This window comes from Odontomachus brunneus, unplaced genomic scaffold (assembly GCF_010583005.1).
Source record: "Odontomachus brunneus isolate Ranch 3 - 2012 unplaced genomic scaffold, Obru_v1 Obru_scaffold_071, whole genome shotgun sequence".
NCBI lineage: Eukaryota > Metazoa > Arthropoda > Insecta > Hymenoptera > Formicidae > Odontomachus > Odontomachus brunneus.
Genome location: NW_022639521.1, coordinates 1,190,734 through 1,209,269, shown reverse-complemented (window position 1 = coordinate 1,209,269; position 18,536 = coordinate 1,190,734). Strand labels below are relative to the sequence as shown.

Below are 18,536 nucleotides of genomic sequence, written 5' to 3'. Positions count from 1 at the left end.
AAAGTACGAGAGTGCGATTCACCTGAGTAAGGGCTTCGCTAGTCGTCATCCGTTGCGTCCTCGCTCCTCGATGTCCTCCGCTCCTCGTCCTAGTGGTCGGCAAGGGACGTCGAGGGGCACAAAATTCGGGACGCGCTGACCTTCGCATCTGCTCCGCTCGCAAATTCGCTTCTTCGCTTTGTTCTACGACTTTCGCAATAACCATTCGACGGAACGCGATATTCGGCAAGGTCTCGAAAAACCGTTAGCGACACGACACGCGAAAAACATTCTCGCTAAATCAGTACGGGATTCTTGAGACGGGCGCCTCCACGGCTGCACGTCACAATATATACAGGGTGGACCATTTTAATCTATCCAGTCGAATATGTCGAAAACCAAGCACGGGAGAGACAAATTTTTCAGACAAAAGTTGTAAGGCTTTAAAAAACGCATTCAACAATAGTAGTTATTTGACATAGGATGGCATCGCCAAGGTCACAACAAGGTCAACTTTGCTTTTTTAAATAGAAATACATATTTTTTATTACGGCATTTTATTCAACGTAAAAACGCAAATAACTTTTGCTTGAAAAAATTTTTTATACGACCTCTATTTTCTAAGATATTTACGTAAATATCTTAGAAAATAGAGGTCGTATAAAAAATTTTTTCAAGCAAAAGTTATTTGCGTTTTTACGTTGAATAAAATGCCGTAATAAAAAATATGTATTTCTATTTAAAAAAGCAAAGTTGACCTTGTTCTGACCTTGGCGACGCCATCCTATGTCAAATAACTACTATTGTTGAATGCGTTTTTTTAAGCCTTACAACTTTTGTCTGAAAAATTTTTCTCTCCCGTGCTTGGTTTTCAACATATTCGACTGGATGGATTAAAATGGTCCACCCTGTATATTACAATTATTTTTTCAATTCTTTATCCGTCATATTGGATCTGTCATTTTAAATTTTGAGATTCCGTTATCATATTTGTATTCAGCAACCTCGAGAACGTTAATACATTCATTTTTATAAAATCCATTTATTTTTCTAAACTTTGATCCGTCATATTGGGTCTATTATTTTGAATTTGGAGATTCTAATATTATATTCGGATTCAGAGACCTCAAAAACTATAAGACATTAAGCTTCATACAAATCGCAAAAGAATAAAGAATAAATTTTCTTAAAAGATGTATATACAAGTACATTACATACTGCTGGCACGTACTTTTTCTGTATAGGTATAATACATACACACTCGAGGGCTTAAAGTTTGTTCGCGACAGCCGACGTGATAACAGATCCTCATAGACCGTTACACTTTCAAATAGACTATATATTGGAAATATAAATATATGTACAGTCCCGTGACATACAGAAACATTAGTAAATATTATGTTAGTATCATTTGAACAGTCTTAGACTAAAGAACTATCTAGTCTAAACGGTCTATATTCTCACCTCGGTAAAGGTGTTGAATTTTAAAAGTTTTATATTTCTCTCTTAATCCACATAATAAATAAAGTATCATTTGGGAGTTACATAGAGACATATTGTTCAGAACAATGACATCATCTCTTTACGGAACGAGAATACCTCCTCAACGTTATAATCACTTTTTTAACCCTAACCTTTGTCACGTTTGCAAATACAAAAATCAGAAGTATTTGAAATTATGTTCGGACTGTTACATGATCACTTACTGCAGCGAGGAACACAGACTGCAGCATCAGCCACAACATAAGGAAATATGTGATGCTATAAATAGAATGAGTAGGATGAAAGATATATGGTTAACTCGTGGAATGAACGATGACGAATGGGTCAAACATAAGAAGGAGAATCTGCAAGATATCCAGAAAATTATATGTCGCACATTGGAGCCATACGAGCAGCAGATGTTTTTGCTCGCAAAATCGTGTGGTATTTGTCACGAACAACGAGATATAAAATTCGTTTGTCCTGGATGCTCAAGCATCAATTTGTGCGACGATCACAGGCACAGTTCCGCTACACACAGCTGTATGGAATTGAAAAAATCTTTGTTATTGGATATCTACGAATTCTTAGAGAAAAAAGATGTGAGAATACCACTAATTAATCTACCCAACACTATGATTGACATAGTTGAAAGTGGTAGCACAAAAGTAATTGTTGACCGTTTTATGAAAAAACTATCTCTAGGGCTTAGATGGAAGATCGTTGACTTCATAAACTCCAATGCCATATCGGGACCGTTGACAGTGATTTATGCGATACATCGTATAAATCCCTTGCCTTTTCTGAAGGAAAAGCAAACTCACGTCCTACATATTATAGCCGGAAGCTTGACGGATAAGCAGAGTTTGTCAGCTTGGGAAATGGCACTGCATGTCGTGTTACCAACAAAAAAAATATTAATTACAATGGTAGAATTAGGGTTGAAAATTGACGAAGAGGATATAGGAGAATGGGACGTATGTGGAGCGTGCGATGCGATGAAAAAGACGCTAACTTTTCAAGTACACGATATGTCGTACGAATCTTATGTGCAATGTAGTTCCTACGAACCACCAGATGTGGTTATAGGTTTCAATGTAGAAGTTCAGGAATTAGGGAAAGACACTATAAAAATATTACAGCGTCAGGAATGTCCGGTACTTCTCACGACTATATCAGTGGATAAATTGAATGAAAATATAATCGATATGGATGAGATACTAGGAATTAGACCAGAATATATTGCGAATGCGAACAACAAATTTCAATCTCACAGACCATATAGAGACCTGCAGGAGGACACGTTTTTCCCTAATAGGAGTATACTTTTCTATCTAGGATTAAATGAAGGTTAATTTTAGTTTTATACGATAAATTATATTTTTGTAGCAAATGCATTCTTGCAAATGGCAGTCGTTGCATCATACTAAGCAAGAGAAATCAATTAGTCCTAGATTTGTTTCGATCATTGATTTAAAATATTTGGACAAAATTATTCTATGTGTAAAAAGAATATGTAAAAAGAATGTGTAAATAATGGTAACAGATAAATATATTTAAATATATGCTACGAATGCTATTTACCTATTTACCGTTTCTTTGTACACATTCGGCTTTAAATTAGCTCGCGCCGAAATTATAACATTTATAACGAATATAAGTACACTTTTTTAATAGTAATGACGACTAATATAATATTATCGACATTTCTCACATAGAAAAAAAAATATGTGAACAATTTATTATAATCATCCCACCAACCTTTATAAAGACATGAGTCTGTTGTGTATGATAAATTTTCTTTCTTCCGTTAAAGGAAGGTCGAAAAGTCGAGGTTGCGTGTCAAGTTTCAAATCTTATACTATAAACAAAATAGTTTTCAATTTTAATTACGGACCTAATTCTTTCCTAGAGATAATGTTACAATTTGCTTTGCAGTTACATAAAATTATAAGTTAGGATATATCGTATATAGTACATATATTATATCAATTATAAAATATTATATCAATTATGCTTTAATATATAAACATATATTAATAAATAATTTTGTGTTTATATGTTGTCTTCACGTGTTAAAGTTAAAATAAATATTCCTTACACTACTGTCACCACATCTTTCGAATTTATTCGCGATATCCTAAAAGGTAACGGATATTCAATGTTTATTAGATTTTCACTTATATTACGTATTGAAAATACAAACATAATACCATGACAGGCAGAAACATCAGTACACATTCTGTTAGTGTTCTCCGAGCAAACTCAGAATCGACAACTATTTAACCTATATCGAATTTTCATACTATCGTAAAAGTGTCGTGTTTTAAAACGTATTATATATCTTTCTCTTAAAATTCGCTCTATGGATAAAGTATTACTTAACAGAATATAGATATATTGTTTTCAGAACAATGTCTTTTTATGATATCCTGGTTATGATTATATTATGTTTTTCCATCCCAATATTTGTCATGTTTATAAAAAAAAGAGACGAAAATTTGACATTATGTTGAGGCTGCTAGGCTGACATTATGTCTTACTGCAGCGAGAAGCACAGGATGAAACATCTACCTCAGCACGAGTAGGTGTGCAGAGATATAAGAAGAATGAGCATGATAAGGAATTGCTAGGGCACTCGTGGGATGACATAAGACGAATGGGTTATACATAAAAAGCAGAACGTACAAACTGTCCTGCCGATTCTATGTCGCAAATTGAAGCCGTGCGAGGAACAGATGTTCGCAAAATCGTGCGACGTTTATCACCAACAACGCAACCTAGAAGTCTCTTGTCTGCAACTCTTGTCTGTTTCTCCATCAACAAGTGCGGTGATCACAATTTAATTCAGATTTAATACAATTGTGAGCTATTACGAAAATCTTTATTTCGGACATCAATGATATGTATATGCAGAAAATAAGCATGAAAGTTCCGCTATGTAATCTACTTAAAGATATGTATGATGTAAATGAAAGTTATAGCATGAAATTACTTCTTACAGAATACGAAAAGCTGAAAAAATATAAATGAGGGGATTAATGATTACATAGTATATTCCGATTCCACACCGAACCCGTTGATACTGTGTTATATGATGCTACATCTGAAGTTGTTGGGCATTAATAATCAATAAAAGAAATCGAAAACATTGTCATACATATTATTGCCAGAAATTTAACAGATGTGCAGAGTTTGTCAGCTTGGGAAATTCCACTATATGGGCTATTGCCAGCAACAAAAATAACAATTATAATGATAGAATCAAGGATTGAGGAATGAGAGAGGACATACAGAAGAATAGAACGTATATGCCGTAGCATGAAAAAGACACTATGTTTTCAAATACACGATATGTCCTATGAATCTTATGTGCAATATAGTTCCTACGTTCCATCAGATGTAGGATTTAATGGAGAACTTATGACATTCAGGACGAGCACTATAAGATTGTTACAACGTCAGAATGTTTCGTTACTTCTTACGACTACATCAGCATGTAAAGCGCTGGACAGTAACAAAAGGCTGAATGAAGTGCAAGGCAAATGGCCACATTCTCGTTTTCTAAAAACCGTGTTTCATTCTTACATACTATGCAGAGATCTAGAGAATAATATATTTTTTCCTAATGCTTATTTAATTTTCTGCGATAACTTAACTTTATTAAAATTAAATTACTAGAGAAGTAAGATTGAAAATATATTCAGGAACAAAATTAACAACTATAAGCAAAGAATCAGAATTAAAAAGTGCTAATGTCGGAATATAGGATATATGTGTCCATCAAATAAATCACTTTATTTTCAAATATATGATACACTGAGAAGAAGGACGGTTAGATCGTTAAAATCGGCAATGACCGACTATCAAAGAAATATTTGACCTACTTAAAATAGAACCTAATTAAATAAAATGCACTTTAATGTAACAATAAGTTACATTAATATTACTATCAATGCAGATATAATCATTTCAACGCAACTAATTGTTGTACTAACGCGTATTGAACAGATATGATATTATTTGACGTCAGATGACCATCGATTTTGTCGATCCAAATGCTTTTTCTCTCAGTGTGTCGAATATTATGTGTAACTTTGTTTCTATGTTCAATCAGATTACAAAATTTCATATAAAACTTAAGAAAGTTAGGAACAAAGGCTATAAAAACATTACAGCGTCAGAAACGTATGTTATTTCTTACGATTATATCAATATTTGTAAGGCAAAAAACAATATGACGGAGCTAGCATAAGCTAACGTGGCCTAATATCTGCTATAAGTGCGGAAAACAAGTTTCTATCTCACAGATCATACATAAAGAGGAACACTTTTTTCTAATAAATGTGAAATTTTTTGTGATCAATTAAATATGAATTTGCAAAATATTCCGCGCACTCCCCTTTTGTGTGCTCTAATAATCAATAATTTATTGTAAATTAACCTAAGTAGAAAGTAGGCTAAGAAAACGAATTGTATGTTACATTAATTTACAACAAATTATTAATTGTTAAAGCAAAAGAGGAATGCACGAAACATCTTACAAATTTATTTAATTGCAAGTGTTATTTTATGGATATATATTTTTATTTTAATGTATTTTGCATGAATTTCTAGCATGCATATTCTCGCTTCTTAAGTGTAACATTTCAGCAATTTCTTGTGGGACAGGATATATAGTTAACATTAGTTAGCATATGGAATAGAATAACACCAAACTAGGAAGATTTCAATCATACTTCACTCTGGATTTCAGACAATTCATTACATCGATGTATTGAAATCTCCTTAACGCCTCAATCTATAACAAAATTATTACCATCAAATAACGTACCCCTTGAAAACATTAAATCTTGTAATTTCTTTTCTTTTGCTATTATTTGTAACGGCAAAGGTAATTCAAATGTACACAATTAGTGAAATATCTTATCTGATTAATAGAGCTTTACGCAATAGCTCCATAACCTGCGGAGCCTGTAAATTATCATAAATTAAATTTAATTCATTAATTTAAATAAATTATCTCTCTGTTAAATATATATTCACGTACAATTTTCTAAATTTATGTAGAAATCTGTCTGTGTCAGTTACTATTTGTTTCTTATATTACATATATTGGTAGTATATACCGAATACAATGTGTGCACTGCATTTAATGTACATATCAATACATATCGGTATGTTTTAACCTCTTGATGTGACAAAAATAAGACTTTTGTGCCACCAGCGTGCAAAAAAAAGTTTTTTCATACAATTCCGCTACGAATTTAGTATTAAGATTTCCAATGTCGCTGAACAGGAATATATTGCTGGATATTCTAATAAGATATCAGAATTTTAAAGTTCAAAATAGCGGAACAAGATATAAAAATCCAAGTATTAACTCTTTGCCGTACTTTGACGAGTCTGACTCGTGATACAAATTTTGTACCAAACATGAATATCACGAGTCAGACTCGTGGAATGAAGATTGGACCAAATGTAAACATCACGAGTCACTCGTGGATTGAAGATTGGACCAAACGTAAATATCACGACTCTGGCCTGTTTAGCGCGCGTCATCTCCTACCGCTTGGGCCCGGATTTCGTCGAACTAAATGGTACGGCAAGGGGTTAATCAATTTTTGATTCACCATATTGGATCTGTTATTTTGAATTTTGAGGTTCAGATATATTTATATTCAGCGGCCTCGAAACCTTAGTACCATAATTTTTATAAAAATTTAATTAATTTTTCCGCCAAAAATCCAAAAAAATTTTTCAACATTTGATTCGCCATATTAAATCTATTATTTCGAATTTTGAGATTCTGATATTATATTCGGATACAGAAAACTCAAAAACAGTAAGATACCAAGCTTCGTACAAATCGCAAAAGGATAAATCGGTTTTTTTTAAAGATGAACATACATTGTACATTACATACTGGTGACACGTGCTTTTCATGTATACATATGATACATACACACTCGTTAAAGTTTGTCCGCGACAACCGACTTGGTAACAGATGGTAGTCTGTTACACTTTCAAATAGACTACGTATTGGAAATATAAGTATATATACAATTCCCTGCAGAAACTTTAGTAAATATTATGTTAGTATCCTTTGAGCAGTGTTGAACTAAACAACTATCTATTCTAAACTGTCTATATTCTCACCTCTGTAAAGGTGTTGAATTTTAAAAGTTTTATATTTCTCACTTAATTCACATTATAAAGTGTTATATGAGACTTACATAGAGACATATTGTTCTGAACAATGGCATTATCTCTTTACGGAACGAAAATACCTCTTCAACGTTATAATCACTTTTTTAATCCTAACCTTTGTCACGTTTGCAAATACAAAGATCCTGAGTATTTGAAATTATGTTCGGACTGTTCCATGATCACTTACTGCAGCGAGGAGCATAGATTGCAGCATCGAACGCAACACAAAGAAATATGTGAAGCAATAAAAGAAATTAGTAAAACGAAAGATATATGGGCCACTCGTGGAATGACGGACAACGAATGGGTTAAACATAAGAAGGAGAATCTGCAAGGTATCGAGGCGATTCTATGTCGCAAATTGGAGCCATACGAGAAACAGATGTTCTTGTTCGCAAAATCGTGCGGTATTTGTCACGAACAACGAGATATAAAATTCGTTTGTCCTGGATGCTCACACTACATTTTATGCAATGATCACAAATCCAGCTCCATTACACACAACTGTGTGCAATTGAAAAGATCTTTGTATCTAGATATCTACGAATTTTTAGAGAAAGAAGATGTGAAAATAATGCCATTTAATTTACCTAAAACATTGGCTGAAATTATTGAAAATTGTAGCACAAAAGCAATTGTTCACCGTTTCATGAAATTACCAACAGAGATTGATTGGAAGCTCATTGATTACATATACTCGAATATCTTTTCGGGGCCGTTGACAGTGACTTATATGATTATACATCATATAAATCCTTTTCTGAAGCAAAACGAAATTCATGTCCTACACATTATAGCCGGAAACTTGACGGATAAGCAGAGTTTGTCAGTTTGGGAAATGTTACTGCATGTCTTACCTCTATCAAAGAAAATGTTAATTATAATGATAGAATCAGGATTGAAAATTGATGAAGAGGACATAGGAAAATGGTCCGTATGTGCATTGTGCCATAATATGAAAAAGGAGCTAACTTTCCAAGTACACGATATGTCGTACGAATCTTATGTGCAATGTAGTTCCTACGTTTCACCAAATATGATTATAGGATTCAATGTAGAAGTTAAGGAATTAAAGGCAGACACTATAAAAATATTACAGCTTCAGAAATGTCCGGTACTTCTGACGGCTATATCAGAATATGAAATGTCTCAAAATATATTAGACATATCTAAGATACTAGAAATTAACCCAAAATTTATTGCGATTAAGGACAACAAATTTCAATCCTACAGACCATATAGAGATATAAAGAATAACACGTTTTTCCCTAATAAGTGTGTAGTTTTCTACGATTTAGGATTAAATGAAAAAATATTAAATTAGTTTTATACGATAAAGGTTAATTTAGTTTCACATGATAAATGACATTTTTGTAGTAAATGCATTCTTGCAAATGGCAGTCGTTGCATCATATTAAACAAAAGAAATCACTTATACTTAGATTTATTTCGACCATTGATTTAAAATAGTTGGACGAAATTATTCTATATGTAAAAAGTCTAAATAATGGTAACAGACAAATATATTTAAATATATCCTACAAATGCTATTTACCTATTTACCGCTTCTTCGTATACATTCGTCTTTAAATTAGCTCGCGCTGAAATTATAACATTTATAACAAATTTAAGTATAATTTTTTAATAGTAATGACGACTAATATAATATTATCGACATTTCTCACATAGAAAAAAAATATGTGAACAATTTATTATAATCATTCCATCAACCTTTATAAATACATGAGTGTGTTATGTATAATAATTTTTTTTCCTTGCGTTAAAGTATCGAGTTGCGTGTCAAATTTCAAATCTCGTAGTATAAACAAAATCTCCAATTTTGGTTACACAAACGTAATTCTTTTCTGGAGATAATGTTAGAATTTGTTTTGCAGTTATACCAAATTATAAGTTAAGATATATTATATATGGTATGTACCTTGGAAAATATTATATCAATTATGTTATAAAATATATACATGTATTAATAAATAATTTTGTGTATATATGTTGTCTTTACGTATTAAAGTTTGAATAAATATTTTTTACACTATTTTTATCTGTCACTACATGTTTCGAATTTATTCGTGATACCCTACTTGCTAACGGATATTCAAAGTTTGATAGATCATTATTTATAGTACATATTGAATATACAAATATATCTATGATACCACGACAGGCACAAACATCGGTAAACATTCTGTTAATATCCTCCGAGTCATCTCAGAATCGACAACAATTTAGTCTGTACAAAATTTTCTTACTATCGTAAAAATGACATGTTTCAAAAGCATTATATATTTTCCTCTTAAAATTCGCATTATAGATAAAGTATTACTTGACAGTATTAGCTATACATAGATATATTCAGAATAAAGTTAGAGTCCTTTTACGAAATCCAAAGATCTGGTTATGATTATAATAAGTTCTTCCATCCAAACATTTGACATGTTTGTAAAGAAAGAGACAACAATTTTACATTATGCACCATAATTTGGCATTATACTGAAGCTGTGATCTCTTCTTACAGCGAGAAACACAGGATGGAGCATTTACCGCAGCACGAGATGTGCAGAGATATAAGAAGAATGAGTATGATAAGAAATTGCTGGGGTACTCGTGGGATGACGAAAGACGAATGGGTTATATATAAGAAGCAGAATGTGCAAACTGACTAGCCGATTCTACGTCGCAAATTGAAGCCGTAAGAGAAGCAGATGTTCTTGTTCGTAACATCGTGCGTTGTCACCAACAACACAAACTAGAACAAACAGACTCACTTGTCTGGAATGCCTCCCCAAATTAACAAGTGCGGTGATCATAATTTCAGATTCAACAAAATTGTGAGTTATTACGAAGATCATTGTTTTTGAACTTCGATGATATGTATATGCAGAAACAAAGCATGAAAGTTCCGCTGTGTAATCTACCTAAAGATATGTATGATGTAAATAAAAATTGTAGCATGGAATTACTGCTTAAAGAAAGCAGAAAAAACATAATTGGGGGATTAATGATTACATAGTACATTCCAATTTCACATCGAATCCTTTGACACTGTGTTATGCGATGCTACATCTGAAGTTAATGGACATTACAAAGGAAATCGAAGGCACTGTCATATATATTAACGATATAAGTTTGACGAATATGCAGAGTTTGTCAGCTTGAGAAATTCCACTACATGGACTATTCCCAGCAACAAAAATAACAATTATAATAATAGAATCAAGATTGAGGAGTGATATAGGAGACATTGGAAAATGGGACGTATGTGGAGTGTGACGTAGCATGAAAAAGGCGCTATGTTCAAATATACGATATGTCCTATGAATCTTATATGCAATATAGCTCATACGTTCCACCAAATGTAAATGTAGGATTTAATGCAAAACTTATGACAGTGAAGAAGACGAGAGCTATAAGATTGTTACAGCGTCAGAATGTTCCGTTGCTTCTTACGACTGCATCAACGTGTAAAGCGCTGGACAGTAACAAAAGAACGAATGAAGTGCTAGGCAAATGCATTTTATTCAATATGTATAAATGAAGATCTATCAAACTTTGAATATCCTCGTTTTCTACAAAACGTATTTCATTCTTACAGACCATGCAGAGATCTTGAGAATGATATATTTTTTCCTAATGCTTATTTAATTTTCTACGATAAATTAACATTTTTATAACAAATTACTAGAGAAGTAAGGCTGAAAATATTTCAAGAACAAAATTAACAATTATAAGCATAGAATCAGAATTAAAAATTGCTAATGCGGAATGTAGGATATATATGATGTGTATCCTGCCTCAAATAAGGCGTTTTATTCTCAAATATATGATACACTGAAAAAAAGGCGGTTAGATCAATAAAATCGACAATCACCGGCCATCAAAAAAATCTATTCAAAATACACAAATCAAACAAAATGCACTTTAATGCAAAAATAAGTTACATTAATATTACTATCAATGCAGATATAATAATTTCAAGGCAACTAATTGTTGTACAAACGCGTATATTGAATACATACGATATTTCTTTGACGGCTGACTGTCGATTTTGTCGATCCAACCGCTTTTTCTCTCAGTGTATGTTGTACGAATATTATGTGCAACTTTATTTCTATGTTCCACCAAATATGATTACAAGATTTCATATAAAACTTAAGAAAGTTAGGAACAAATTCTATAAAAGCAGTACAACGTCAGAAATGTACGTTATTTCTTACGATTATAACATCAACACTTGTAAGACGGAAAACGATATGACGGAGCTAAATGATAAGCTAACCTAATATCTGCTATAAATACGGAAAACAAGTTTCGATTTCACAGACAATAAAGAGACATAAAGAGGGACACGTTTTTTCCTAATAAATGTGTAATTTTTCTTGAATTAAATAAAAATTTGTAAAATATTCCGTGCAATTCCCTTTTCCTCTAATCAATAATTTATTGTAAATTAATCTCAGCAGAAAAAGAAGAAATAGGCTAAGAAAACATATTGTATTTCACGTTAATTTACAACAAATTATTTATTGTTAGAGCAAAAGAGGAGTACACGGAATATCTTACAAATTTATTTAATCGATTGCAAGTGTTATTTTATGGATATATATTTTTATTTTAATGTATTTCGCATGAATTTTTAGCATGCATATTCTCGCTTCTAACGTCATTAAAAAAAGATAGACAATGCGAGAGGCCAGAAGCCTTAAGTGTAACATTTCAGCAATTTCTTGTGGGACAGGATATATAGTTAATATTAGTTAGCATATGGAATAGAATAACTCCAAACTAGAAAGATTTCAATCATTCTTCACTCTGGATGTCAGACAAGTCATTACATCAATGTATTGAAATCTCCTTCACGCTTCAATCTATAACAAAATTATTACCATCAAATAACATGCCCCTTGAAAACAACAAATCTTGTAACTTCTATATTTTTCCTATTGATTGTAGTGACAAAGGTAATTCAAGTGTACACAATTAGTGGAACATCTTATCTGCTTAAAAGAGCTTTACGCAACAGCTTCATAACCTGCAGAGTCTATATATCATAAATTAATTTAATAAATTAATTGAAATAAATTATCCCTGTCAAATATATATCGACGCACAATTTTTGATATATATGTAGAAATCTAACACATAAAAAATTTTTCTTCACAGAAAGAAATCTTTCTGAGTGTCAATTACTATTTTTTTCTTATATTACATATATCGGTAGCATATACCGAATATAAAGCATGTACTACTATATTTAATGTATATATCTGTACATACTTGTATGTTCTTAACTCCTTGACTGTGTGGCAAATATGAGATTTCCGTGCCACCAGCGTGTGAAAAAATTTTTTCTTACAAATCCGTTACGATTCTAGTATTAACGTATTCGAGGTCGTTAAAACCGAATATGATATCAGAATTTTAAAATTGAAAATGGCGAATCGAAATATAAAAATCCAAGTATTTTCCAATTTTTGATCCGCCATATTGAATCGGTTTTTTTTAAAGATGTGCATTAATGTACATTATACACTGGTGACACGTGCTTTTTCTGTACACATATCATACATACACATTCGAAGGGTTAAAATTTGTCCGCGACAAACGACTTGGTAACTAATCTTCGTAGTCTGTTTTTCACTTTCAGATAGATTACATATTGAAAATAGAAATATGTATACAGTCCCCTGACATGCTGAAACATTAGTAAATATTATGTTAATATCCTTTGAGCAGTCTTAGACTAAATAACTATTTAATCTAAGCTATTTACTCTAAACTGTCTGTATTCTCATCTCTGTCAAGATGTTGAATTCTAAAAGTTTTACATTTCTCTCTTATAATTCACATTATAGATAAAGTATTATTTGGGAATTACATAGACAATTGTTCTAAATAATGGCATTATCTTTTTACAGAGGGAAAATTCCTCCCGAACGTTATAATCACTTTTTCAATCCTAATCTTTGTCACGTTTGCAAATACAAAGTCCAAACGAATTTGAAATTATGTTCGGATTGTTCCATGATCTCTTACTGCAGCGAGGAACACAGACTGCAGCATCGAACGCAACACAAAGAAATATGTGAAGCAATAAAAGAAATGAGTAGGACGAAACATATATGGATCACTCGTGGACTGACGGACGACGAATGGGTCAAACATAAGAAGGAGAATCTGCAAGCTATCAAGGCGATTTTATGTCGCAAATTGGAGCCGTACGAGGAGCAGATGTTCTTGTTCGCAAAATCGTGCAGAATTTGTCACCAACAACGAGATGTAAAACTCGTTTGTATAAAATGCTGGCAGCTCAATTGGTGCGATGATCACCAGTACAGTCCCGTTACACACGACTGTGAGCAATTGAACAAATCTTTGTTATTGGATATCTACGAATTCTTAGAGAAAGAAGATGTGAGAATACCACTAATTAATCTACCTGACTCTATGACTCATATAGTTGAAAGTGGTAGCACAAAAGCAATTGTTGACCGTTTTGTGAAAAATGTACATCCAGAGTTTGTCAAATGGAAGTTCATTGATTACATGTACTCCAATGCCATGTCGGGACCGTTGACAGTGCTTCATACGATAAATCGTGTAAATCCCTTGCTTTTGCTGAACCAACAGGAAACTTATGTCCTACATATTATAGCCGGAAGCTTGACGGATAAGCAGAGTTTGTCAGCTTGGGAAATGGCACTGCATGTCGTGTTACCATCAAAAAAAATATTAATTATAATGATAGAATCAGAGTTAAAAATTGATGAAGAAGATATAGGGGAATGGGACGTATGTATAGTGTGCCAAGCGATGAAAAATACGCTAACTTTTCAAGTACACAATATGTCGTACGAATCTTATGTGCAATGTAGTTCCTACGAACCACCAGATGTGGTTATAGGTTTTAATGTAGAAGTTAAGGAATTAGAGGCAGACACTATAAAAATATTACTGCGTCAGAAATGTCTTGTACTTCTCACGTTTATATCACAATATGAAATGAATCAAATTATATTGGAGATACATAAGACATTAGAAATGAGACCAGACCATTTTAGAAATATGCACAACAAATTTCAATCTCACAGACCATATAGAGACATAACGGAGGACACGTTTTTCCCTAATAAGTGTATGCTTTACTTTATATGATTAAATACAGAAGATTAAAGTTTTTACAATATTTAATTTTTTGTATGATATTTAATTTAATTTTATACAATATTTAATTTTATACAATAAATTACGTTTTTGTAGCGAATGCATTCTTGCAAATAGCAATCGTTGCATCATTCTAAACAAGAGAAACCGATTAGTTCTACATTTATTTCAACTATTGACATAAAATATTTGGACGAAGTTATTTTATGTGTAAGAAGTCTAATTAGTGATTACTGAAAAATATATTTAAATATATGCTGCGAATTCTATTTACAGCATCTTCGCATATATTCGGCTCGCACCGAAATTGTAACATTTATAACGACCTTAAGTACCATTTTTTAATCGTAATGACGATTAATATAATGTTATCGACATTTGTCATATAGAAAAAAAAGATATATGACAAATTAATTATAGTCATCCCCTCAATCTTTATATAGACATGAATATGCTGATAAATTTTCTTCCTTTGTTGAAGTGTCGCGTTGCATATCATGTTCCAATCTCATATTATGAACAAAATAGTCTTCAATTTTAATTTCGTGGACCTAATTCTTTCCTGGAGATAATGTTACAAATTGCTTTGCAGTTACATAAAATTGTAAGTTAAAGTATATTTGTATATAAATTGTAAAATATTATATCAGTTATGTTATAATATATATATATATATACATATATTAATAAATAATTTTATGTATACATGTCTTTACGCGTTAAAATTTGAATAAATAGTCCTTATACTATTTTTACATGTCACTACATGTTTCGCATTTATTCACGATATCCTACTTGGTAACGGATATTCAATGTTTATTAGATTTTCACTTATATTACGTATTAAAAATACAAATATGCTACCATGACAGGCAGAAACATCAGTAAACATTCTGTTAGTGTCCTTCAAGAAATCTCAGAATCGACAACTATTTAGTCTATATCAAGTATTCTTACTATGGTAAAAGTGCAGTCTTTCAAAAGTATTATACATTTTTCTCTTAAAATTCGCATTATAGATAAAGTATTACTTGACAGTACATAGATAAATTGTTTTCAGAATAATGTTAGAGTCTTCTTACGAAATCCAAATATCTGGTTATGATTATAATAAGTTCACCCACCCCAACATTTGTCATGTTTATAAAGGAAGAAACGAAAATTTAACATTATGTTGAGGCTGTACCATGATCTCTTACTGCAGCGAAAAACACAGGATGAAGTATCTACCTCAGCACGAGGAGGTGTGCAGAAGTTTAACGGATATGCAGAGTTTATCAGCTTGGGAAATTACATTACATGTCCTATTCCCAGCAACAAAAATAACAGTTATAATGACAGAATGAGGATTGAGAAGTGATATAAAAGATATAGGAGAATAGGGCGTATTCGGAGTGTGCCGTAACGTGAAAAAGGCGCTATGTTTTCAAATGTACGATATGTCCTATGAATCTTAGGTGCAATGTAGTTCCTACGTCCCACCAAATGTAATTGTAGGATTTAATGGAGAACAAATGACATTGAAGACGAGCACTATAAGATTGTTACAGCGTCAAAATGTTCCGTTGCTTTTTACAACTATATTAGCATGTAAAGTGCAGGACAGTAACAAAAGGCTGAATAAAATGCTAGAGAAATGCCCACGTCCTCGTATTATAAATAACGTGTTTCAATCTTACAGAGCATACAGAGGTCTAGAGAATTATATATCTTTTCCTAATGCTTATTTAATTTTCTACGGAAAATTTACCTTTTTAAAATAAATTACTAGAGAAGTAAAGTTGAAAATATTTCAAGCACAAAACTAACAATTATAAACATAGAATCAGAATTAAAAAGTGCTAATATCGGAATATATGTGATGTGTGTCCTGTCTCAAATAAGATGCTTTATTTTCAAATATATGGTACACTGAGAAAAAAGGCGGTTAGACCGATAAAATCGGCAATCATTGGCTATCAAAGAAATATTGGACCTACTCAAAATAAATTAATCAAATGAAATGCAAATTAATGCAACAATAAGTTACATTAATATTACTATTAATGCAGATATAATCATTTCAACGCAACTAATTGTACTAACGCATATATTAAATAAATATGATATTTCTTTGACGTCAAATGACCATCGATTTTGTCGAACCAACTGCTTTTTCTCTCAGTGCGTGTCGTACGAATATTATGTGCAAAGTTTTTTCTATGTTCTACCAGATGTGATTATAAGATTTGATATAAAACATAAGAACGTTAGGGACAAACACTATAAAAGCATTAGAGCGTCAGAAATGTATGTCATTTCTTACGATTACTTGTAAGGCGGAAAACGACATGACGGAGCTGATGATAGGCTGACGTGTTCTAATATCTATTATAAGTACGAAAAACAAGTTTCAATTTCACAGACCAAACAGAGACACAAATAGAGACACGTTTTTTTCCTAAAAAATGTGTTAATTTTCTATGATAAATTAAATATGAATTTGTAAGATACTCCGTGCTCTCTCTTTTTGATCTAACAATCAATAATTTATTGTAAATTAACCTGAGTAGAAATAGGCGAAGAAATAGGCAAAGAAAACATATTGTATTTCACGTTAATTTACAACAAATTATTTATTGTTAGAGCAAAAGAGGAGTACACGGAATATCTTACAAATTTATTTAATCGATTGCAAGTGTTATTTTATGCATATGTATTTTTATTTTAATGCATTTCGCATGAATTTTTAGCACGCATATTCTCGCTTCTAACGTCATTAAAAAAAGATAGACTGCAAAAGGCCAAAAGCCTTAAGTGTAACATTTCAGAAATTTCTGGTGGGACAGGATATATAGTTAATATTAGTTAGCATATGGAATAGAATAACTCCAAACTAGAAAGATTTCAATCATTCTTCACTCTGGATGTCAGACAAGTCATTACATCAATGTATTGAAATCTCCTTCACGCTTCAATCTATAACAAAATTATTACCATCAAATAACATGCCCCTTGAAAACAACAAATCTTGTAACTTCTATATTTTCCCTATTGATTGTAGTGACAAAGGTAATTCAAGTGTACACAATTAGTGGAACATCTTATCTGCTTAAAAGAGCTTTACGCAACAGCTTCATAACCTGCAGAGTCTATATATCATAAATTAATTTAATAAATTAATTGAAATAAATTATCCCTGTCAAATATATATCGACGCACAATTTTTGATATATATGTAGAAATCTAACACATAAAAAATTTTTCTTCACAGAAAGAAATCTTTCTGAGTGTCAATTACTATTTTTTTCTTATATTACATATATCGGTAGCATATACCGAATACATTGCATGTATTTAATGTATATATCTGTACATATTTGTATGTTCTTAACTCCTTGACTGTGTAGCAAATATGAGATTTCCGTGCCACCAGCGTGTGAAAAAATGTTTTCTTACAAATCCGTTACGATTCTAATATTAACGTATTCGAGGTCGTTAAAACCGAATATGATATCAGAATTTTAAAATTGAAAATGGCGGATCAAAATATAAAAATCCAGGTATTTTCCAATTTTTGATCGGTTTTTTTTAAAGATGTGCATAAATGTACATTACATACTGGTGACACGTGCTTTTTCTGTACACATATGATACATACACACTCGAAGGGTTAAAATTTGTCCGCGACAATCGACTTGGTAACT

The 18,536-nt window shown here is 31.9% G+C and overlaps 2 protein-coding genes and 2 long non-coding RNA genes across 11 annotated transcripts in view; 3 read left to right on the top strand and 1 right to left on the bottom strand.

Moving 5' to 3' along the window:
- LOC116846861 (four and a half LIM domains protein 2) overlaps positions 1-18,536 on the bottom strand; it is a 642,247-nt gene that overhangs the window by 354,189 nt on the left and 269,522 nt on the right. The window lies entirely within an intron of this gene.
- LOC116846902 lies at positions 9,846-11,777 on the top strand. 4 transcript variants are annotated; one of them, XR_004378612.1, is made up of 2 exons: positions 9,846-9,865; positions 10,205-11,777. It is a non-coding gene; the product is annotated as an uncharacterized LOC116846902 (long non-coding RNA). The 4 variants fall into 4 exon arrangements; XR_004378611.1 differs by having other exon boundaries at positions 9,847-9,921; XR_004378609.1 differs by having other exon boundaries at positions 9,854-9,917.
- LOC116846892 overlaps positions 12,255-18,536 on the top strand; it is a 13,260-nt gene continuing 6,978 nt past the window's right edge. The window contains exon 1 of the mRNA XM_032821284.1: positions 12,255-14,637. Within this exon, the coding sequence (XP_032677175.1) occupies positions 13,585-14,637 (1,053 nt within the window). The 5' untranslated portion in view covers positions 12,255-13,584. The remainder of the gene's footprint in view (positions 14,638-18,536) is intronic.
- Positions 15,659-16,493, top strand: LOC116846903. The gene is made up of 2 exons (XR_004378613.1): positions 15,659-15,833; positions 15,911-16,493. It is a non-coding gene; the product is annotated as an uncharacterized LOC116846903 (long non-coding RNA).